General features: G+C 44.1%; 2 protein-coding genes and 1 non-coding gene across 8 annotated transcripts in view; 2 read left to right on the forward strand and 1 right to left on the reverse strand.

Annotated features, from left to right (window-relative positions):
- Positions 1-23,313, forward strand: part of CTNNA2 (catenin alpha 2) — a 1,366,346-nt gene that overhangs the window by 941,744 nt on the left and 401,289 nt on the right. The gene's annotated exons all lie outside the window — the stretch shown is intronic.
- On the reverse strand, positions 7,249-10,109 carry LRRTM1 (leucine rich repeat transmembrane neuronal 1). Of its 2 annotated transcripts, none has more exons than XM_086323690.1 (2): positions 9,526-10,109; positions 7,249-9,240 (listed from the first exon to the last, which is right to left on the reverse strand). In XM_086323690.1, the coding sequence occupies exon 2, from the start codon at positions 9,179-9,181 to the stop codon at positions 7,616-7,618; it is 1,566 nt and encodes a 521-aa protein (XP_086179816.1). In that variant the 5' UTR covers positions 9,182-9,240; positions 9,526-10,109; the 3' UTR covers positions 7,249-7,615. The 2 variants fall into 2 exon arrangements, with proteins under 2 accessions (XP_086179816.1, XP_086179817.1); XM_086323691.1 differs by having other exon boundaries at positions 9,367-9,834.
- On the forward strand, positions 14,555-14,655 carry LOC147363088 (small nucleolar RNA SNORA72). The gene has a single exon (XR_015137546.1). It is a non-coding gene; the product is annotated as a small nucleolar RNA SNORA72 (small nucleolar RNA).

Raw genomic sequence — 23,313 nt, forward strand, 5'->3', positions numbered from 1 at the left:
TATTAACTGTAGCTGCTTACTCAAACCTACTAAGTTATTCCCAGGGTCCTGTACTTCTTCCCTGCCCCCACCCTGGCCTACCCCCACCACAGCGGTGTTCTTCAGCCTTTTTGCTGGTCCTGCTTCAGCGCAGACCCCTGTGTCTCCCCTTCTCATGCGTGGGTGAGTGTGAGTGCCTGCCTCCTCTCTGGGGTTTCCTTTCATCTTCCCGCACGTTCTAAAAGCCCTATTTTCCACCCACACATGCCTGCACTTTCTCATCTGTTTTCCGGTGTTCCCACCTCCCCCTCTGAAGCCCCACGTCTTTGTAATTTTTTATCTACTTTTTCTCATTCGGATGCAGGCAAGCCTGATGAATCAGAATATCTGGGGAATGGGAGTTCAGGGGAATTTTAATTTTCTGGTTAAGTGGTACTCGCTTGAAAACTACTTTTGTTTTATGTTTTATTGTTTGGGGAAAATGATAAAATAGAAGCCCAGAACCAGAAGGGTCCTAAGGGAATACCTGAAGGCAAAGAGAGAGGCTCACTGCAATTAAGATGAGAACAACGTGGACTCAAGGCCTGTGAGTACCAGCAACAAGTCTAAAGATCATCTCTCCTGACTTCAAGACTGGGTTTCTCCCAGAACACACTCTTGACTTGGCCTGCAGAACTTTTGATTAACCAGGACCTATCGAAAGTAAATTACATTTGGGGGGACTTTCCTAGTGATCCACTGGTTAAGATTACATGCTTCCAAAGCAGGGGAGTGTGAGTTCATCCCTAGCTAGAGAACTAAGATCCCACATGCCACGGGGCATGGCCAATAAGTAAATAAGTAAATTATACTTTTAAGTCAACTCTCTAGTTCTCCTAATGCCATAGGCCTATGAACTTCACTCATCAGTGTGGCCCACCTGGCCCCAAATGCCTTTCAGTCTGTGATGCTTGAATCTCTAGATCCTCATGCTTCTAGGTTCTGAGACCAGGTCTCTGATTAATAGGTCCACCACTCACTAGGCTAAGCACATTGATTTTTTTTTTCATAAACTTTTTATTTTGTATTGGAGTATAGCCAGTTAACAATGTTGTGATAGTTTCAGGTGAAGGGCAAAGGGACTTGGCCATACTTATACATGTATCCATTCTCCCCCAAAGTCCCCTCCCATCCAGGCTACTACATAACATTGAGCAAGGTTCCATGTAAGCCCCTTGATTTTTAAAGTGAAAGCCTACTTATACCTCGGAGACATTCCAGGGTTGGTTGGAGCAGGGAAAAAGCCCAGGCAGAGGGGCTGAATTTATTCAGACAGCAGAACTCCTCCTGGAAGGAATATCAAGTGTCTCATTTTCCCTCTTGTTAATTAAATATCCACTGTTAACTTGACATTTTTTTTCTTGTTTCCTAAATGAAGTCTTACCAGAGAAAAAGTGGGTCAGTGGAGGGCTCTGACAAGTTTTGTCCCAGTTAATTTAAGTTTTGCCATATGTTCTTTGAGAAGCATGTGCTAACTACAGGTCCTTGTGCTGATTAGCAACCAACCTGAGGGGTTTTCATTTAGATTTCCAGTTCTTTCTCAAGAGAGAGCAAGATGAGAAGGCAATAGATCTAGGTGAACCACTCCAAGCAAAGCTGTAATGCAACATAATGGTGTTGATGGCATTGTTGCTCTATACCAGGCAGCAGAGTTTCTCAACTTCAGGCACCCTTGACGTTTTAGGGTAAATGGTTCTCTGTTAAAAAGGAACTTCCTCTATACTGTAGAGTATTCAGCAGGATCCATGACTTGTACTCATTAAAGGCTGGTAGCATCCAACCCCCCTGCATGAAAATCACAAATGTTTCCAGACATTATATTAATTGGGTGGCAGATTTGCTCCTGATTGAGAACCACCACCTTCGAGACATAGTCCATGTAATGACCAAGAAGAGAAGGTGAATAAACCCCCAATAATAATATACAGATACTGGATACGTGCTACACTTTAGTGTCTCTGAGTCCAAAGTCATCTGGTTAGTGGCTAGACAGGGTGATTAACTGAACTTTCTGCTCCTGGAAGCCTGTGAGAAGTTTCCTCTGTTGACAGAGTCCTGCATGACCTGATAACCAGAGGCCAGAGCAATCAAAGTCAGGGTGAAAATTCCTGGAGGCGAGCATTGCACCCGTGTCATCTACCAAGAATATGGTGAGCACGTACCCTAGCCCAGGCCAGTCCTAGGGTCTTTGCTGGCTAGAGGAGTAGAGAAGGCACCCATTCAAGGAAATTAGAAAGAGGCTATAGTTGAAAGTCTGACCTTTCATAATGGGATTATCTGGTGGCTCAGTGGTAAAGAATCTGCCTGCCAATGCAGGAAATGCAGGTTCAGTCCCTGGGTTGAGAAGATTCCCTGGAGAAGGAAATGGCAACGTGCTCCAGTATTCTTGCCTGGGAAATCCCATGGACAGAGGAGCCTGGCAGGACATAGTCCTTAAGGTTGCAAAAGAGTTAGACACAACTCAGTGACTAAACAACAACAATCACAACATAGGTGAAAGGCCACCAGAGTGAATGCCCTGTGCTTCCAGTTACTGGCTGGGTGACTTTCCACAAAAGCACTCAACCTCTCTAAGCCTTAGGTTCCTAATGTAAAAATAAGGTCCAGATAAAGATTCTTATACCAAGTAGCCACTCAGTAAGTGTTTTTCCTCCGTCTCACTTACAACTCCAACTCAGCATTAAGGATAATAGTAATAGTAATAGTTATAGTCAGGCTTTTGTTTTGAGTATAATTCCAGAAACGGCATTCAATTGAGGAAGGCCAGGAAATGGGGCCCAGTTACAGGAGAAAGAATTTTGCCTCCTAGAATCCCTGGAAAAAAGTCAGAGTAGAGCATTTATTAATGTAGAAATGTTTTGCAACCCTGAGGTGGAACTTTTGAGTTAGGTACATATTCTCAGAAGAATGCTTTGCTGGCTTTTACCACTAGGTAGCAGGCGTACACTCTCCTATGGCACTGGCATGAGGAGCCCAGAAGATTCCCCAGTCTGCAAAGCCTCTATCAGCTCATTAACTAATGCCTGAAAATACCATCAGCCACCTCAGCCCTTTACACGTTGTGATTGATTTTATCAGATCCTTTCCTGAGTTAAAGTTTGATCATGGAAGAAGAAAGTAGGAAGAAGAAAGTAGGAGTATAATTAATGCTGCGGGATATAGTTATATACTGTGATCATGTGTATGTGATCATACATGTGGATATATATATATAAAAATATGACAATGTAATATGTATATGTGGCTATTTTGTGTCATGTTATGTCATTTACATATAAGTATGCATGTGTGTGGGCTTCCCAGGTAGCACTAGTGGTAAAAAAAAAAAAAAAAAAAAAACACCCACCTGCCAGTGTAGGAGACAAAAGAGACACCAGTTCCATCCCTGGGTGGAGAAGATCCCCTGGAGGAGGGCACAGCAACCCACTCCAGTATTTTTTATTTTTGCCTGGAGAATCCCATGGACAGAGGAGCCTGGCGGGCTACGGTCCATAGCGTTGCAAAGAGTCAGACACGACTGAAGCAACTTAGCACACACATGTATATGTGTATCCCTAAACTTTTCCCAGAATATACGTCAGGCACCTGTGTAATAGTCATATTCCAGTTAATTCCTTGCTATTTAGCATTCCATCCACAGCAAGCCCAAATCAACCAACAGCAACCATCTATCTAGAGGAAATAACTGATGCTTATTTTGACTCCCCCCAAAACATTATAATACCCATTTTCCAAAAGAGATGTAAATTCTGGTCTCTTAGTAATGCTGTGTGTGAGAAGGGTATCTGATGCCTTTCATTTTCCCAGGGTGTGTGATCCACCAGTGCCCTCTTCTCTAATGCATGGCTGCGCCAGACAGAACATAAACTGAACTTGCTGACAGGTTGGTGACTACAGCCCAGGAACATAGGAAGCCTCTAAACCTTCCAGCGATCTGTGTGCAGTTGCTCCGGAAACGTGGGAGAAGTAACAAGTGGTGTCTGCCCCTCTAAAGACCTACACGTACTCATGAGTGTGTTGTTTAATACTAAGTCTCCTTCCTGAAGGCAGAGAGGAAGGTGAGGCATGCTTAGACTTTGAAGAGCTTCAGAGAATATTGAAAAAAGGATTTTAAAAGTTTCCTTTCACCAGAATAACCTTTCTCTGTGATGGCAACCTTGCAGTCTTGAGAACCTGAACTACCTGGTGGTTTCAACTCTCAGAGCTGGAGTCTGAGTCCCAAGGGCTGCCTTTCCTGGGAGTGAAGGCCAGAGAAAGGGGTTCATTTAACCTGCTCCCTCTGGTAGCACTTAAAAAAAAACCTACCAGGGCTAAGACTGGTCTGAGAGTGTCATTTGTCATTTCAAAAGACTTTTTTTTTTCCATATATAAATATTCAAGAAACCTCTATACCAGGGCTGAACTTTAATCAGCTGGGAAGGTAGTGCAAATGGAGGGTTAATCCATCACAATGCCCAGGAAGAGACGTGAATCGTGGCTTTAAATTCTTTCCAGACAACACAGGACAATGAGATTAGCACCCTCTGTGGGAAGAACAACAACCAAAAACAAGGTGCTACACCTTTAAAAATCAGATTCTCTTTTAAATGCTCAGTAGTTTCCTTAGAGGGGGTCAGAGCAAGTTTGGTGAAGCTTAAAGATCAATTAATTTAAGAAAGAAAAGATTTCAAGTGTCATAAAACCTTAGTTAAAACTATCAGATTTGCCTCATTCTTGCCTCCCCCGTCCCACTTCTATTCTCCAAAGCAAGAAATGCAGGAGCATGAAACAGAATGAGCTGAATTCCTCTGTTTGTGTAGAAAACACATTTGCTTGCCTACAAAGACACAACGCAGACACACAGGCACACATGCACACACACACACACACACACAAAGTAAGAACATAGCTTTGTATGACCATCGTTAGTTCTCCAGGTCTCAGAGTAGACAGTCCTCTCTTCAACAGTATTTCATTAGATTTATATGGACTTCAGATCTTCTGTATACGTGGTGTTTAGTCATATGGGGAGGAGTGGGGGTGTCAGCAGCATATAACAAAGCATGACTATTCTCTCATTTTTTCTCATGGCCACATTTTAAAAAGAAGAATGAAGGGGACAAAAAAGTCTTCGGGATAGGAGATTCTCCAGTCTCCAGTATACACATTTCTAGGGGTTGGGGTGGATCTCTGCCTCTGCTGTTTTCCAGAAAGGCTCTGCTTCTGGAAGCTTTCCCTACAAGCACACCAACAGGGCCCTTAATGCACCAAGCCAGAGCAGCTTTTGGCACTGGATCCCAGTAGGCTTCTTAGGAGGAGATTAAATCAGTGGAATCCAAGGATTGACTCCTACAGTTGCACAATTGGGGGATTTTTTTTTTTATTCCCAGAAAAATCAGTTGTCTTCTAAAGGTCTTTTCAGTGGAATTTCATTATAGATGTCCCTGGAACCCCTGCCCTCCAAGATGGTATTTACAATGGCATCCCCAAATGATCATAAAGACTGAATCCAAAACGCCCTCCTTGAAGTTATCAAGGCACCTCTCTTCTAGAACATTAGTAGTCTAAATGGGTGCTGTATGCATGGTATATATCATAAAGTCATGTTTTAATTATAAACAAAATAAAATGAGGTCTCCTGATCAGAAAGAATGAGCTTATGGCATGCATGTGTGTGTGTGTGTGTATGTATATATATATGTAAGGAGCTATCTAACAAAGCTTAACATCTTAGAGACATTTGCAAAATATTTCTCTTGAAAGAGCTTCTTAGTCTCTTAGAAGCAGTATTCTTAGACACAGTAATTTCTCCATAGGTAGAAGAGAAATCTACCTTCAGTCCTCAGCTTAAGTAAACCTCCTGGTGATGCCATTCTGCATTTCAAACAGCTGACTTTGCCTCTTTAGATGGGTGACTGGAGGCATTTGCATTTGGGGAGAAGGTGGTGTATATTTTCTCCCCCCAATCCCTCTTCATGCTATTCCGACTTCTCTCTCTCTCAAAAGAAAAGGGAAAATACAAAGATGCCTGTCTGCAGGATCATTCAGAGAGGTTAAGTACCTGAGTTTGAGGAAGACTTTTAGACTCCAGACAATATTAGTTTGCCAGCTTTCACTCGTGACAGTTTATTTCAATCATACATTTACTTAAATTGCTAGCTAGTGAAAGACCCCTCCCATCCACCACACCTCCTCCCCTTTTCCTGCCCTGCACCCACCACCTGGTACCACTCTTAAGTTTAGTTCAATAAACAACCTACATCTCTATGGACCTAGAAACCTATGAAGGTTGGCAAGGGGCAGTCATTGACCCCAACACAGAAAAAAACTAAAACATCACAGGGAAAGCAAGCGTTACACAACAGGGTTAGCTGAAGAGAGGCAGCTTTTCTATACTGGGTTAACAAATTATTCCCATCTCAGTAATATTGGAAGGTAGGCTCAAAAGCTCATCTTTCCCACCCCCATCACTTCCATATGAGCCTGCCTGTAAAGTCTCCTGCTTCAGGCAGCACCCAGCTAGACATTCAGCCCGAGGTAGGCTCTTTCAGTGTTCCCCACAGCAGCTAGGAGTGTGTTGTCCCCATGAGAGCCTCAGCCTGCTGCAGTCTTAGCAATATGCTCCAGGAAGCACAGCTTTCATCACCAAGCATTTGGATTCTGCCTTATTTCCCTGAGTCAAACCACAAGAGAGCAGGAGCTGAGGGTCTTTCACTTGGAAGAGTATGGAAAAGGGGCACAAATGCTACCAAGACTGGTGAATCAAAGGCATAGAAGAACAGAGGCATTTGGGGGTGAGGTTTTGAATTGATTAGAAAGATGCTTTGTATTAAGTGCAAAAACGTTTCTTGTTCATAGGAAAAACTGGCAACTGCCTTTTAAAAAGCATTTGCAATGATCTCTGCCTTCAAGGCTGATCAAGGATGCTCAGTCCTCAGTTCGCCTTTCCCTTGCTTTAAAGTGGCTAAATTACACTGTGCTCCCCCAAACATAATATAGAGGGTCTGACTTTTTTCAGTCCTTAATCATGTGGGGTACATCCACCTGATAAGCTGTTTGTCCTTCTTAATGTCTCAAAATGAGCCTGGCTACTTTGCTCTTGAATTTCTGGATTTTCCCTCTGGTCACTAGATCACCCCTACACACACACCCATGCACACACCCACCCACACACACACAGAGGTAGGAAATTGTAACTATTACTTCTCTTAACACAGGTAACAATTCATTTAGGTTACACCAGTCTGTAAAAACTGTAAATGCTATTTTATTTTAAACATTTTAAGTTTACAAAAAAAAAAAATCAATGATTGGTACCTTTTTACACTCTCAGATTCCTGAATATGGACAGATCTTCAAAGGGAGGAAGGAGTTTTCATATGAAATTTTAAGATAGACTGTCCTGAAGGTTGTGGGGTGGGGTTTTGTTGTGTTTGATCTCATTTTTTTTTTTTTTTAAAGACACAATAAAGCTAAAATGTCAAGTCTCTGGGAGTGATCCCCTTACAGTTTCAGTCAAGGAGCGTATCAGAGCACAGACCCCAGCCTGGCACTCGCCGGCCCGCCCCGGTTGTCCAGGCATATTTGGTAGCGCACGGGTTGAGAGTCTCTAGGGCAATCACACCTCGCATTCTCTCGCGGGCTGCTGGTGGCAGGTACACGAGCCATACTCGTTGATGATGACCAGGGCTCCCTCAATGTGGTTCGGTTTGTAATCAACGTAGTATTCCTGGGCAGACATGGCAGCCATCTGATGCATGGTCTGTTTCTGCTTTTGCTTCCTGCGCTGCGTGACAAAGCACTGTCTGAGCTGCCTGAGGCTGGCTGGGAAACACTTCCAGGAGACATAGAGCACCAAGACCACGATGAGGAAGGAGAAAATGAGGGCCATGGTGCCGGTGACCACCTTGTGGATCTGCACGGCATTCTCGGCGTGTTCGCCGGGGAGAGCCACGGTGACAGGCTCGGGCGTGCTGTCGGGCTGCCCCTCCCTGTCGTCAGCGAGTGTGGTGGCCGGGCCGGCGGGGGACCCCAAGTCGCTGCGGTTGGTGACGGCCGAGAGCAAGTGGCCGCTGGTGGGCTCGGCTCCCTCCTCACACAGGTGGAACGCGTACACGGCGTCCAGGACGTCCTCGCCCTGCGCGTACTCGGGGCTGGCGCACTGCAAGTTGCCATCGTAGCGCCCCTGGAAGTTGCTGAGCCAGGAGGCCAGGGCGCACACGTTGCGCCCACAGTCCCAGAGGTTCCCGGCCAGGGTGATGCTGGTCAGTGACTTCCAGGAGTTGAGGATCCGGGGCTCGACGTAGGTGAGGCGGTTGGAGTCCAGCTGCAGGGACTGGAGGTGCGGCACGGTCTCGAACACGTGGGGCTCCATGTACTCGATCTCGTTGCCCGACAGGTCCATTTTCTCCAGGTTCCACACCCAGTCCAGCGAGCTGACCACAATGGCCACCTTGTTCCTCCTCAGGCAGAGCGAGTGCAGGGAAATGAGGCGCGGGAAGTGGGCGAAGTTCACCTTGACCAAATCGTTGTGCTCCAGGTGCAGCTCGGTGAGCTTGAACAAGCCGGCGAAAGAGTTGCGCGCCAGACTCTTGAGCTGATTGTATCCGATGTCGAGAAACTTGAGGCTGCGGCAGTCCTGGAAGATGCGCACGGGCACGAACTGGATGGCATTGGCCCGCATGTGCAGCGTAGTGAGCTTCCGCAGCCCATGGAAGAGGTCGGGCGCCAGCGCCTGCAGCTTGTTGTACGAGAGGTCCACGCTGCGCAGGTTGGGCATGGGCCGGAAGGTGGTATTGGCCAGCTGGGTGATCTGGTTGGAACTCAGGGTGAGTTCCTTAACTCGGCGCAGTTTCTGAAAGGCGTCCCCCTGCACCGAGCAGATGTGATTGTGATCCAGATAGAGCCACGTGAGCTGCATTAACCCCGTGAACTGGCCGGCGCGCAGCTCCGAGAGGCTGTTGTAGCGCAGGGACAAGCCCAGCAGGCCGGACAGGTTGTGGGGCGCCTCGGTGAGGTTGAGCGCCTCGCAGTACAGCAGCCGCCCCTCGCACCGGCACAGCTGCGGGCACCCGCTGGGGGCGGCGGGCAGCATCTGAAAGCAGGCCCCCAGCAAACACAAGACCACCCCCGAGGGCCTCCTCAGCAGCCAGTGTAGACAGAGACCGAGCAGCAGGAAATCCATTAGCGAGAATCTTTCCAGAGAGGCTGGAGAATGTCCATTGGAAGCGCTCGGTCAGAAATCTACATCATATTTTATTCCGAGGGAGGGGGAGCGGGGGAGGGGGGAGAAAAGGGCAACAATCAAATAAATATATTGAAATAAAGCAGGACTCCCCCCCCCCCCACTCCCCAAAGCCACACGTTCACCTCTAAGCATGCAGAAAGCTGGGCAGCATAGAAAGTTCACAGCCACGGAAAAAGATCAAAGAGATGGTGATTTGGTCCATGTTAGATGCTGCAGCAAAGAAAAGGGAGGAAAAAAAAAAATCTTCGGGAAAGAATTTAATTAAAAAGTGTCTTACCCACCCTTTTCCAGAGAGTGACAACCTCCATTCAGCTGCTCCCTTTGTGTGCAGGCTAATTATATGCAGGGCGAGAGAAGACCCCTCTGTGTTTCCGAGGCAGCCCCGGTCCGCGGCCGGCGGATCTGGCAGGCGCACAATGTCTCACTTTGCTGCTCGGCTCCGGGCTGCAAGGGCGGCCGGCGAGGCGGGGAGGCGACTTCTAGGACCTGCAAGTTTCCCAACTACGTGCGAGGAGCCGGGGTTTCGCCTTCCTGCCGCTGTCCTTTCCCTCTGCAGTTCGGACTGTGACGTTGTGGGGGGAAAAAAAAAACTCCAAACTCGGGGCTCGCGACTCCCCAGGATTTGACAGTCTGGTTAATGTCCGTCATTGGAAAGGACCCCTGACCGGCGCCACCTTTTCCTCCGCGGAGACCGCCTGCCATTCGAGCCCGGGGCGGCTGCGGAGAGCGGGCTCGCTCATCCTTTGCGGGCGGCGGGGAGGTGCGGGAGGCGGCGCGGGGAGCAGGGAGCGGCGCCCCGGCTCCTTCCCTCCGCCAGGCTGTGTGCGGCGCGAGCTTGCACCGGCACCTACTGCTCACTGAGTGTCGTAAGCTGCTCACGATTGTGCGTCTTCCCGGAGCACCTCAGACATGGGCAGATTGAAAAGGGGTGGGCAGAAAACCAACATTTTCCCGAACCACTAAAGTAATATATGTTCTTTGATGAAAAGGAAAACACTTTCAGCTTTTTGGTCCATATTTCAAAAAAAAGGAGGGGGATGGAGGTATGGGAAAGCATCATCAACCACTGAGATATTTCCAAGTGGGAGACTGAAATACTCTGTTATGCTCCCCCTCTCCTTTCCGTTTGAGGAATGTTCCCCCCTCCCGCTTTAAAGCTGTCTACGTGTAAGAGGTACGTAGGAATCCGTAGAGAAATCAACATTTGGTCCCTTGCTTTAGAAAAGCAACTTGAGAGAAGCTAGAGGAAGGCAATGATTGTGGGGACTTGACTTTTTTTTTTTTTCCTTGCGTGGACTGGAGTTCTGCAGTCAGCCAGCCCTTTTGGGTGGTGGATGGGGTAAGGAGGTGGGGGGAATGCTTTTCAAACTCGGCCGATTTGGGAAGCCATCCCAGTCCAAAGGTAGGAGACCCAGAGTGGCTGAACCGTATGTATATCTGTGTACAGAGAGTCTTTCTTGCCCAAGATCCCTCCGGGGCTTCACTAGTCTCCATAGATGTCAGTGAGGTCCCGGGTGGATTAAAGAAAGATTTTACTGCCTGACACCGGGAGGGCTGACCCTGACGTGCTGCTCACGGTGATTACAGAGCCCTGCAGTACACTCCACTCCAGAGGAATATGCCAGAGAATGAGCGGAGAAGGGGTCATTTAAACCCACTTCCATACACACCTCTACTTAAGCTTTGACACTGTTACTAAATTGTGTCTTTTGAGTGTGAAGAGATGTCCTTGCCTGATTATTTCCATTAACAATCATTTATGGATGGGCTCCTTCAGCTTGTGATGAGCTCTAACTTGTCTCAGCTTGTTTGGAGAGGGTCTGCATTGCTATGGTCAGGAACCTGTTGGTGATCTTTTTTTTTTTTTTTTTTAAGAATGACAGAGAAGCCCTGCCAGAAGTGAGTGGATAAGCCTACTGTCTTGACTAAGATGCCCAGAATGGTGACAGGGAGAATCAAATGTGAATTCCCATCTCCTCACTTTGCATTTCTATCATGTCTGACTGTTAGGTACTGAAAACAAGTAGGCATCATCTGTAGTTGTACTCACATTTGATAAGAATGAACTGGACTTGCTTTGGACAAGTAACTTGGCTGGGCCTTAACACCCAAGCTGAAGACACCAACCAGTGGAATCAAAGTCACCAAAGACTGGTGATACTTTTCAGGAAAAGTCATACGAACAAGGGCATGAATCATTCCATTTTTGTATTCCTCTGAGCTCTGCCCTGGTCATTCATCTCTGAGATGCATCATTTAATTGGAAGGAAAACAAATCTAAATGTCCTAGACATCACATGCTGTCTTAGGAGCTAAAAAAGACATTCAGAAATCAATCCCCTTAATTTTGTACATAACAAAACCCAAGCAAAGATTCACTGGATGATTATTCAAGGTCTCACAGCTTCTTACTGGCACAGATAGTTTTTTTTTTTTCCTCCTCTCCCACATCAAAGTGGTGGTCTTCCCATCTTGATGGTTGCCTCTCTGTCACTCTTGCCTCTTTCTCAACTCTGCTGAGCACCTGCAGGTTTTGTCCTGGCACCTTCAAGGTGCTGCAGAACACTTTAACAGACAAACAATTTCACCATCAAGTGTTTTCACCTCTTGCCAAGACAATTATTCCTGACAGCAAGCCGGCTGATTGAGCCATAAACTATAAAGGGTTGGGAGACTGGGGCGGGCAGGGGTAAACATTGGCCAACCATTCAGCAAGTATTGTTGAGTACAAGCCACCCAATCCCCATGGCTGCTAGGAAGAAAATTCTCCTAATGTAGGCAGCTTGGCAAAGTCATGATAGAGCCTGCCAAATGGGCAAGAAGAGGTCCCACTTTGGATGTCACTTGATTTGTAGAGCTGGTACAGAGAGGCAGAAAAGAGTTGAGTGTTGGCAAGAAGGAAGGAGAATAAAATTAAATTCACTGCATTTATATGTGAGTTTTCTTTTAAGTACACTACTTAAAACATAGAAGATGTGTCTCGGCTGTAATTAAAATATATGTATGTACATATATATATTGCTTTTCACATTATTATCCCCCAAATCATTTCATCTGGATGGTATCTTTAAACCTTTCCCACTTCTAATGTGGCAAGTTTGCATCTTTTCTACGGTTTTAAACCCCTTGGCAGAACCGTATACATTAACAGATTGAAATGAGCTTTATTGAAATTTAGCTATTCTAAGTCATCTGAGTTGCAGAATCCCAATTTATTATGTATTTAAAGCATACCAGCCCTGATTAAATCAATGCAAATTAGGTTAAATAAGAACAACATGAATCAAGTGTTTCAGCAAAGTTGAGTTGAGAAACGACAACTTTTGAGTCACCACAGCAAGTTGATGTGGCTGGTTTTCACCAGTTTTAATTTCGTGCATCTTAGGGTCCAACACAATTAAAAAGTAAGAAAAGGAAAGAGTTCACCTAAAGTTCTCTTGTTCCTCTTGTTTGAGCTCTCATATCTCTGTACCTCTCTTGTGAGAACATCTAATGTGCTAGGTTATAATGTGACAGTTGTGTGTATACATGATCAATCTCTTTTTCTGGGCTAACACAGCTTTCTGTTGGTAGATGTCTTCTTGAGCCTTGGATGTTGATGAGAGATACTTTTTACCCTTTAAAACACCCTTGATAACTTCCGTGTTTGTACAGGGGAAAAGATTAAGCATCCTTCCTGAATGGCCGTAGTAGTTGAGCATCAAGAAAACCACCTCAAGCCATCAGGCCAATGTGTGATTGGGGAGTGGGGTAAGAAAGAACAAGAATCTTGAAATTGAGGCTTCTGAAAATGGGAAGAAACTCTGAGGTAGGTGAAGTGTGAGTCTGATTGCCAAAACACAATCTGGAACTAAGAGGAGGTGGAAGAGCGAGTTTGATGCAGCTGGGGAGGCCAGAAGTATAGCTTGGAGGAAGGAGAGGTAATTCTTCTTCTCTTAAGCCTTATACATTAAACTTTGCATAATAAACTCTCCTGCTTTTTCTTGGTACTTGATGGTGTGATGGGGTTGGGGGTTGGGGGTGGTCACACACAGTTTAATGTGTGTGTGTATATATATATCAGTTCAGTTCAGTCGCTCAGTTGTGTCTGACTCTTTGCGACCCCATGGACTGCAGCATGCTGGGCTTCCCTATCTATCACCAACTCCTGGAGCCTACTCAAACTCATGTCCATCACGTCAGTGATGCCATCCAACCATCTCAAAACGCCCCCTTCTCCCACCTTCAATCTTCCCCAGCATCAGGGTCTTTTCCAGTGAGTCAGTTCTTTGCATCAGGTGGCCAAAGTACTGGAGTTTCAGCTTCAGCATCAGTCCTTCCAATGAATACTTATGAGTGAATATGTTGTATCTATGAATATGTTGTACCTCTCCCATTTCATCTCAACTGAAGGCCACTTCCAATTTGTTTGAGTCAAAATAGTTTGTGAACCAAGAGGTACAAGTAATAAAAGTCTGATATAAGCATGCATTCTGAAGACTGGCCTTCCATTAGGAGTCCTTGGCAGTGCTCAGGACAAGAGAAATTCAAGTCGTGATTTTAATGTTCTCTCAGCACTTGGACCAGCCTGGACCTTGATCTTTACGTGATTATCTTTAATTTTCCATAGCAGTGAGCCATGGCTTTTCTTTAAAAGGAAACATTTAGAGGTAGGGAAGGAGGGTGGGAGTCACAATTTCAAAAGGAGAAAATTAACTCTGTTGTTCCTATGGGCAGGCCACATACAACTGGCCTTTTACAACCTGCTTTGGAAAATGTATGTGGAGCCAAAGGGTAAGGACTTAAGGCTTCTCTCAGGAGATCTACTTAAAGGAGCTTATTTTTTAAAAAAAGAAGGTCATTTTTCTTATCAAACTTTATCCCCTTAGAACAAGGTAGTAATATGGCTAGCACTAGCAGTACTTATTATGCTCAATGCAAGATGTTAAATCATGGGAGTAAACCAAGGAAATGCAATGACTCAGTGCTTTCCTCCTGGAACTTTAGGTAAGAGAGAGAAGCAAACACTGAGGGACTTCGCTGATAATATTTATTTATTGCCCAGTGCTTGACAGCAGATGTCCCTAGAACACATAAATGAGAAGAGCTGACAGGTAAGATGGGACCGATGCTAAAAAGCTTCACTGAAAAAGTAAAGTTGATGGAGTACGGACTCAAGACATAGGCTCTCAGACCTGAGGGGTGGCATCATAAAAGTATACCTAGGATAGGGAACTGAAAGCCTTACATTGTGATGAGTGGATTAATTCCCTAGTTCTCAGAGGGAAGAAGAGGGACAGAGACAGAGGAAGTGTTGGGAGAGGAAGGAAGTTGGGAAAGGGCTTCCAAACCTTCCCTGTATTAAGACCACGTATTGGTCCCCAGAGCTAGTTCTTTAGCTAGGTGTGGTTTGACAAATACTGGTGATAAATCTGATTTAAATGATGCACCTTAGGTGGAAAATGTCTGAGACTTCAGGTATGGGATCAACCTCGAGAAATGACAGCATAGCTTGTATAATAACTTTTGAAGATGACCATTGCTAATTTGATGATTACCAGGGAGAAGGCGATGGCACCCCACTCCAGTACTCTTGCCTGGAGAATCCCATGGACAGAGGAGCCTGGTAGGCTGCAGTCCATGGGGTCACTAAGAGTCAGACACGACTGAGTGACTTCACTTTCACTTTTCACTTTCATGTATTGGAGAAGGAAATGGCAACCCACTCCAGTATTCTTGCCTGGAGAATCCCAGGGACAGAGGAGCCTGTTGGGCTGCCATCTATGGGGTCGCACAGAGTCGGACATGACTGACACGATTTAGCAGCAGCAGCAGCAGCAGCAGTTGCCATTAAATGAATTCTATTTTTTTTAAAAAGGGCTTCCAATGCTATGCTGAAATTTTTAGTTTGCTGTACCCTTCTAGTTTTGAAGGAAATGGCAACCCACTACAGTACTCTTGCCTGGAAAATTCCAAGGACGGAGGAGCCTGGTAGGCTATAGTCTATAGGGTCGCAAAGAGTTAGACACGACTGAGTGACTTCACTTTCATTTTCTAGTCTCGAAGACTGAACACTTTCGAGTTATCTTTGACTCTTGTAATAAATACGTGGGTTAGTTCCTGAGGCCTGTTCTGCTATCCCAGGCCCCACTCTGCAAGCTCCCTCTGCATTGCCATATGCTTTGATCATGTCATATTACACCTAACTGCTGTATATACTCTCTCTATCTTTGCTTACCTTCATCCTCACCATCCTTCAAGGTTGATGTTAAATTTCCTCTATGTCTTCTTTATTGATTCCCATGTAAAGTGATCTCTCATTCTTCTGAACTCTGTTAACAGCTTACCTTTATCAATTCTGCTGCTGGTGCTGTTCACTTTATATGAGTGTGGCAGTCATTTCTAATTATAGTAGTTTAGAACTGAATGCGACATTAAACATCTTGGAGCTTAGGAATAAAAAGACTTCTGCTTTCCCATTCTCTCTTAGTATGATCCTACACAGGTCACTCCATTATCAGTGAAATAGGAACAAGGATGGCTATATTAAAGGATTCTTGGGGAAAATTCAATGAGCTCATGTATATTAGAGTTTTGCAACTCAAAAGTGTAAGCCTAGGACTAGCAGCCTTACAGCATGTTAGAAAGGCAGAAGTTTAGGTTTCTTTCTAGATATGTTGAATCAAATCTGCACTTTACCATTAACTCCAGGTTAAAATTAAATTTTGAAAAGCATTCTATTAGAACATTCTATTAGAAGTATTCACATTCTAACCTGAAAAAGTAACCCAGATATCTTTAATGTCTAGTTTTATAATTGAGGAGTTGAAGGGTCAGAAATGTTAAGTGATTGCCCAAGATTGGTATTCTTTTTATTGGTGATAAAAAGAATTCAGATAAAAACCTTGCATTTTCTGAATCTTGTTCTCTGTTCCATTAAATTCCAAACACAGAATTCAAAGTATGTGTCTATCTCAGTACTTAGCACTTAGTAGGGCTCTTAATAAAGGTTGGTTGCTTCCCAGATGGAACAGTGGTAAAGAATTTGCCTGTCAATGCAAGAGATGTGGGTTTGATCCCTGGGTTGGGAAGATCCTTTGGAGTAGGAAATGGCAACCTACTCTAGTCTTCCTGGTTACAAAATTCCATGGACAGAGGAGACTAGTGGGCTATAGTCCATGGGGTTGCAAAGAGTCAGATAAGACTGAGCACACACACACACACGTACATGTGGCAGTAAGTATCAGTTCAGTTCAGTTCAGTCGCTCAGTTGTGCCCGACTCGGCGACCCCATGAATCACAGCACGCCAGGCCTTCCTGTCCATCACCAACTCCAGGAGTTCACTCACTCATGTCCATTGAGTCAGTGATGCCATCCAGCCATCTCATCCTCTGTCGTCCCCTTCTCCTCCTGTCCCCAATCCCTCCCAGCATCAGGGTCTTTTCCAGTGAGTCAACTCTTCACATGAGGTGGCCAAAGTACTGGAGTTTCAGCTTCAGCATCAGTCCTTCCAATGAACACCCAGGACTGATCTCCTTTAGAATGGACTGGTTGGATCTCCTTGCAGTCCAAGGGACTCTCAAGAGACTTCTCCAACACCAAGTTTAAAAGCATCAATTCTTTGGCGCTCAGCTCTCTTCACAGTCCAACTCTCACATCCATACATGACCACTGGAAAAACCATAGCCTTGACTAGACGAACCTTTGTTGGCAAAGTAATGTCTCTGCTTTTGAATATGCTATCTAGGTTGGTCATAACTTTCCTTCCAAAGGGTAAGCGTCTTTTAATTTCATGGCTGCAATCACCATCTGCAGTGATTTTGGAGCCCAGAAAAATAGTCTGACACTGTTTCCACTTTTCCCCCATCTATCTGCCATGAAGTAATGGGACCAGATGCCATGGTCTTAGTTTTCTGAATGTTGAGCTTTAAGCCAACTTTTTCACTCTCCTCTTTCACTTTCTTCAAGAGGCTTTCTAGTTCCTCTTCACTTTCTGCCATAAGGGTGATGTCATCTACATATCTGAGGTTATTGATATTTCTCCCGGCAGTCTTGATTCCAGCTTGTGCTTCTTCCAGCCCAGCGTTTCTCATGATGTACTCTGCATAGAATTTAAATAAGAAGGGTGACAGTATACAGTCTTGACGTACTCCTTTTCCTACTTCGAACCAGTCTGTTGTTCCATGTCCAGTTCTAACTGTTGCTTCCTGACCTGCATATAGGTTTCTCAAGAGGCAGGTCAGGTGGTCTGGTATTCCCATCTCTTGAAGAATTTTCCATAGTTTATTGTGATCCACACAGTCAAAGGCTTTAGCATAGTCAATAAAGCAGAAATAGATGTTTTTCTGGAACTCTCTTGCTTTTTCCATGATCCAGAGGATGTTGGCAATTTGATCTCTGGTTCCTCTGCCTTTTCTAAAACCAGCTTGAACATCTGGAAGTTCACAGTTCATGTACTACTGAAGCCTGATTTGGAGATTTTTGAGCATTAATTTACTAGCATGTGAGATGAGTGCAATTGTGCAGTAGTTTGAGGATTCTTTGATGTTGCCTTTCTTTGGGATTGGAATGAAAACTGACCTTTTCCAGTCCTGTGGCCACTGCTGAGTTTTCCAAATTTGCTGGCATATTGAGTGTAGCTCTTTCACAGCATCATCTTTCAGGATTTGAAATAGCTCAACTGGAATTCCATCACCTCCACTAGCTTTGTTCATAGTGATGCTTTCTAAGGCCCACTTGACTTCACATTCCAGGATGTCTAGCTCTAGGTGAGTGATCATACCATTGTGATTATCTGGGTCATGAAGCTCTTTTTTGTACAGTTCTTCTGTGTATTTTTGCCACCTCTTCTTAATATCTTCTGCTTCTGTTAGGTCCATACCATTTCTGTCCTTTATGTAGCCCATCTTTGCATGAAATGTTCCCTTGGTATCTCTAATTTTCTTGAAGAGATCTCTAGTCTTTCCCATTCTGTTGTTTTCCTCTATTTCTTTGCATTGATTGCTGAGGAAGGCTTCTTTATCTCTCCTTGCTATTCTTTGGAACTCTGCATTCAGATGCTTATATCTTTCCTTTTCTCCTTTGCTTTTCACTTCTCTTCTTTTCACAGCTATTTGTAGAGCCCTTGTATGTGTTTTATGCAACCCCTGGCTTATATTATTCCTGTTTTATTATCACTGTCAGTCTGTATGTATTTCTCTTGGATGTTTAAGTTTGACTTTTTTATTATAGAAGAATGAAGAAAAGGAAAAAAGACAAGAAAAAATAAAATTTAAAATCAAGATTATCACCTAAAATTTAACCACCTGGAGATAAACTGTTAATTGTTGAGGACATATTCTTCTAGAATTGGTCTATTTTATATGTATTTATATTTTATAAAAATACAATAACATTCTGCCAATACATACTACTTTGTAACTGATTTTTTCATTGTTGACATTTTCCCATAGACAGAATACAAATTGATAGGATCATCCTCAATAACTGCAAACCATTCTAATAAATTTATCCATGTCTTCTTTCTTACCAGTTAGGCAGCATCTGTTTTTTAGCCATTATAAATTTATTGGGATAACATCCTCATATATACACTACAATAGACTGATGGTTTCAGTTCAGTTCAGTTCAGTCCCTCAGTCGTGTCTGACTCTTTGCGACCCCCTGAATCACAGCATGCCAGGCCTCCCTGTCCATCACCAACTCCCAGGGTTCACTCAAACTCATGTCCATCAAGTCGGTGATGCCATCCAGCCATCTTATCCTCTGTTGTCCCCTTATCCTCCTGACCCCAATCCCTCCCAGAATCAGGGTATTTTCCAGTGAGTCAACTCTTTGCATGAGGTGGCCAAAGTATTGGAGTTTCAGCTTCAGCAGAGGCGGCCTTACAAATAGCTGTGAAAAGAAGAGAAGCGAAAAGCAAAGGAGAAAAGGAAAGATATATGCCTCTGAATGCAGAATTCCAAAGAATAGCAAGGAGAGATAAAAAAGCCTTCCTCAGCAATCAATGCAAAGAAATAGAGGAAAACAACAGAATGGGAAAGACTAGAGATCTCTTCAAGAAAATTAGAGATACCAAGGGAACATTTCATGCAAAGAAGGGCTCGATAAAGGACAGAAATGGTATGGACCTAACAGAAGCAGAAGGTATTAAGAAGAGGTGGCAAGAATACACAGAAGAACTGTATAAAAAAGAGCTTCATGACCCAGATAATCACGATGGTGTGATCATTCACCTAGAGCCAGACATCCTGGAATGTGAAGTCAAGTGGGCCTTAGAAAGCATCACTACGAACAAAGCTAGTGGAGGTGATGGAATTCCAGTTGAGCTATTTCAAATCCTGAAAGATGATGCTATGAAAGTGCTGCACCCAATATGCCAGCATATTTGGAAAACTCAGCAGATGCCACAGGACTGGAAAAGGTCAGTTTTCATTCCAATCCCAAAGAAAGACAATGCCAAAGAATCCTCAAACTACCGCACAATTGCACTCATCTCACACAGTAGTAAAGACTGATGGTTTATATCCCCTCAAATTCATGTATTGAAACCTGATCCCCAATGTGGTGTTATATGGAGGTGGGGCCTGCCCGAGGTTATTAAGTCACAAGACTAAAGCCCTCAGGATTGGGTTCAGAGGGTGGGGCCTTAAAAAAAAACTTTCAATACCTAAGGCCAGATTGTCCTCCTGAATGGTTGTACATATTTCAATCTCAATATCTCTTAATATCTCTTTTGTTGCTTTATTGTTTTCCTCTATATACGCCACACACACACACACACACACACACTCCACCACAAATAGAAGCCTTTTTGTTTCCCTTTCCTTCATCTGGTGTGCCCACTGAGATCCCTGTTGGAATCTGTTCTTGGTTACTTGGAACCATCCTTTCTTCCTATTCCCTCCCTCCTTTATGCAGAGGCAGAGGGAGCCTTGGGTTTTGGGGTCTTCAGTGTTCCTTCTGGGAGCTTCTGAGGGTTTCATTCCCATATCCTATTAAGTGACTAGCCAGCCAGATTATTTCCACAGAAGTGTTCATGTCTGAAAACAGTTTAATGCACTGCTACTTACAATGCTCTGTGGAAGTTAGAGTGTTTAAATATATTTGTCAAATGAACTAGACTCTGCACTGTTGTTTATGATTCACAAACATTATCTCAATCATGCAAAATCTTGTTTTTCATGGCTTCACCCACTTATTTGGGACATTCTATAACATCAAACCTGGGCTTCCCTGGTAGCTCAGCTGGTGAAGAATCTGTCTGCAATGCAGGAGACCCCCAGTTCAATTCCTGGGTTGGGAAGATCCCCTGGAGAAGGGATAGTCTACCCTCTCTAGTATGCTTGGGCTTCCATGGTGTCTCAGATGATAAAAAATCTGCCTGCAATATGAGAGACCTGGGTTCAATCCCTGGGTTGAGAAGATCCCCTGGAGGAGGGCATGGCAACCCACTCCAGTATTCTTGCCTGGAGAATCCCCATGGACAGAGCAGCCTGGCAGGCTACAGTCCATGGGGTCGCAAAGAGTCGTACATGACTGAGAAACTAAGCACAGCACGTAACATCAAACCAATGTGCCAGAGCAGATTCAGAAACATGTATTTAATTGTAAACTGACAGGTGTATTTGACATTAACTTGGCACTCACCATACCAAGAAGTGATTCTAAAAGTTTGGATTTAAAATGCTATAGCAAGATGCTGGTGTAAAAATCTATTTTCTCTCAAGGTCCCAAGGATTTATGGGGATAACTGGACAACTACAGTTCTTCTGCTTGATATTAACAAGTCTCACCTCCTCTCCTCAAAACAAATAATGGAACCAATTTAATTCAGTAGTAAATTCTGTCTGTGATACATCTTAACATTTAATGATCTTGTTTTATAGAATTTTCCAGATGTTGCCAATTTTGTCCTTGCAGCTTTTAGAACCCTCTAATATCTACCCCTGTAGGTGTGGAAGACTATCAGTTATGAGAAGCCATATATAAAGAGCATAGGACTTTCCACATTGCACTGATAAATGTGCCCCCTTTCCTCTTAGTGCAATCTGGCACAGTGCTGGCTTTTTAGAGCTTCTTGCTGAAGTATGTTTATTAACTGGCTTGAATTCTTGCTTAATCAATAGCCTGGGGAATCTGAGTTAAATATAAAAAAAAACTATATTACATTGATATATAGGCACACATTGTTAACACAGGAAGGTCCAAGCTTTTGAAGTCATACAGATTAATGCCATTTATATGTGGCCGCATTTCATACATCTAGTTTGTCCGGGAAATCCCTCACCAGCCATGAGCAGTGAGCCTTCTGTGGTAAATTAGCCAGTTGAATGCATTTATGTCTTTATTCAGCCATCTCCCATTCTCTGGAACCACTTCTTAATCTTTCACAGGCACCTTGAGAATGCTTTTTTAATAATTCAGTATCAATGCTGCTGCTGTTCTTATTTGTTTTTGTTAGTTTAAGTCAAATGGAGGTTTAGCTGTTGAGATAAAGTTAGATAAAATGTGGTCCCTGCCTTGGGTATTCTTGAATCTGGAGTGGAGGTGATGGTAACAAAGCAATGTGATTCATGCTATGGCAGAGATGTAAACAGAAATTGAGGTTGGAGAGATTTCTGTAGTTAACTGAGCAAGGACAGAGGAGCTGGGAGAAAAGGAGGAGGGTTGACCAGAGGGAAGGAAAGCTACTCCAGCCAGTAGGCAAGGTCTGTGAAAATGCTATATGTGCTTCTGATATGTTTACAGTGTCTGGAGCACAGGATGAAAGGGAGGGAAGGGGAGACATGAGACTGGAGTGTTAGAGACAGATTGAGAAATACTTTCCATCAGGATTATGATTTCTAAAATGTGGGTCCCAGAGGGATGATACGGGGAGGGAAGAGGGAGGAGGGTTCAGGATGGGGAACATGTGTATACCTGTGGCAGATTCATGTTGATATATGGCAAAACCAATACAATATTGTAAAGTTAAAAAATAAAATTAAAAAAATGGAGAAAAAAAAATAAAAAAAATAAAATGTGGGTCCAAGGAATAAAATCCTGATGATTGTCTTGAACATGAAGAGCAGGGAAAAGGATACTGAAAGCAGGGAGAGGAGTTGGGAGGCTACCGTATCTGCCCCACTGAGATATCATGTAAGACTGACTATATTACATGAGAGATGGACAGGACAGGACAAGCACAAACATGGTTTTGTAGTGGAATCCACAATCCTTTGTTTCTCTAAGAAACAGTTAAAGATGACTCCAATGAATGGATTGATTAAGGATAGATGGAAGGTAAGGAAGAGTAAGATGTGAGACAAAACTCCAATGTTTAGAGCTAAGAGTAAGTAGTTAAAGGGAATTCCCTGGTGGTCCGGTGATTAGGACTCTGAACTCTCACTGTCCAGGGCTTGGGTTCAATCCCTGGTTGGGGAACTAAGATCCTGCAAGCTGCAAGGCATGGCTCAATAAATAAATAGGTAAATAAATAAGAGTAAGCAATTAAAGATGTGAACAAAGGTTACATCTGGACATAAGGATCCAGGGAATCCCTGAAACATGCTTAGTAGTTACCGTGGTGGCAGTAGACACAAATCCTCAGTGAGAAAGACTAAATCGCAGCTGATGGACAATCAGCTTCCTCTATGGCTCAGGGAGTAAAGAATTCACCTGCAAGTCAAGAGATACAGAAGATGCAGGTTTTCTCCCTGGGTTGGGAACATCCCCTGGAGGAGGAAAATGGCATCCCACTCCAGTATTCTTGCCTGAAAAATCCCATAGACAGAGGAACCTGGCAGGCTATAATCCAAAGTGTTGCAAAGAGTCAGACACGGCTGAGTGGGTACACACGCGTAATGCACGATCAGAAGACTTTGCAGACTGGTGAGGTAATGTGGATGGGGAGTATACGGCCTGTGCTATCTGCAAGTGCACGGTTTTGATTAAAGGCTTTCAAATTCTAATTTTTAAGAATTCCATTCTATAAACAGGTGATATTGTAGACCCTATTCAGCTTATGCAATACTAGTTTGGAAAGCTTCTTTTACAGTGATGGTTCTCAACATGGAAGAATAGGAGGGAGCAGAAGAGGTGGAGAGCA

Source organism: Bos grunniens, chromosome 11, assembly GCF_055505025.1.
Source record: "Bos grunniens cultivar Pamir isolate PY7600 chromosome 11, Bosgru_T2T1.0, whole genome shotgun sequence".
Classification (NCBI taxonomy): Eukaryota; Metazoa; Chordata; class Mammalia; order Artiodactyla; family Bovidae; genus Bos; species Bos grunniens.

Excerpts from the sequence above, each read along its gene's own strand:
- LRRTM1 (XM_086323690.1), bottom strand. The coding sequence starts at position 9,181 with ATGGATTTCCTGCTGCTCGGTCTCTGTCTACACTGGCTGCTGAGGAGG.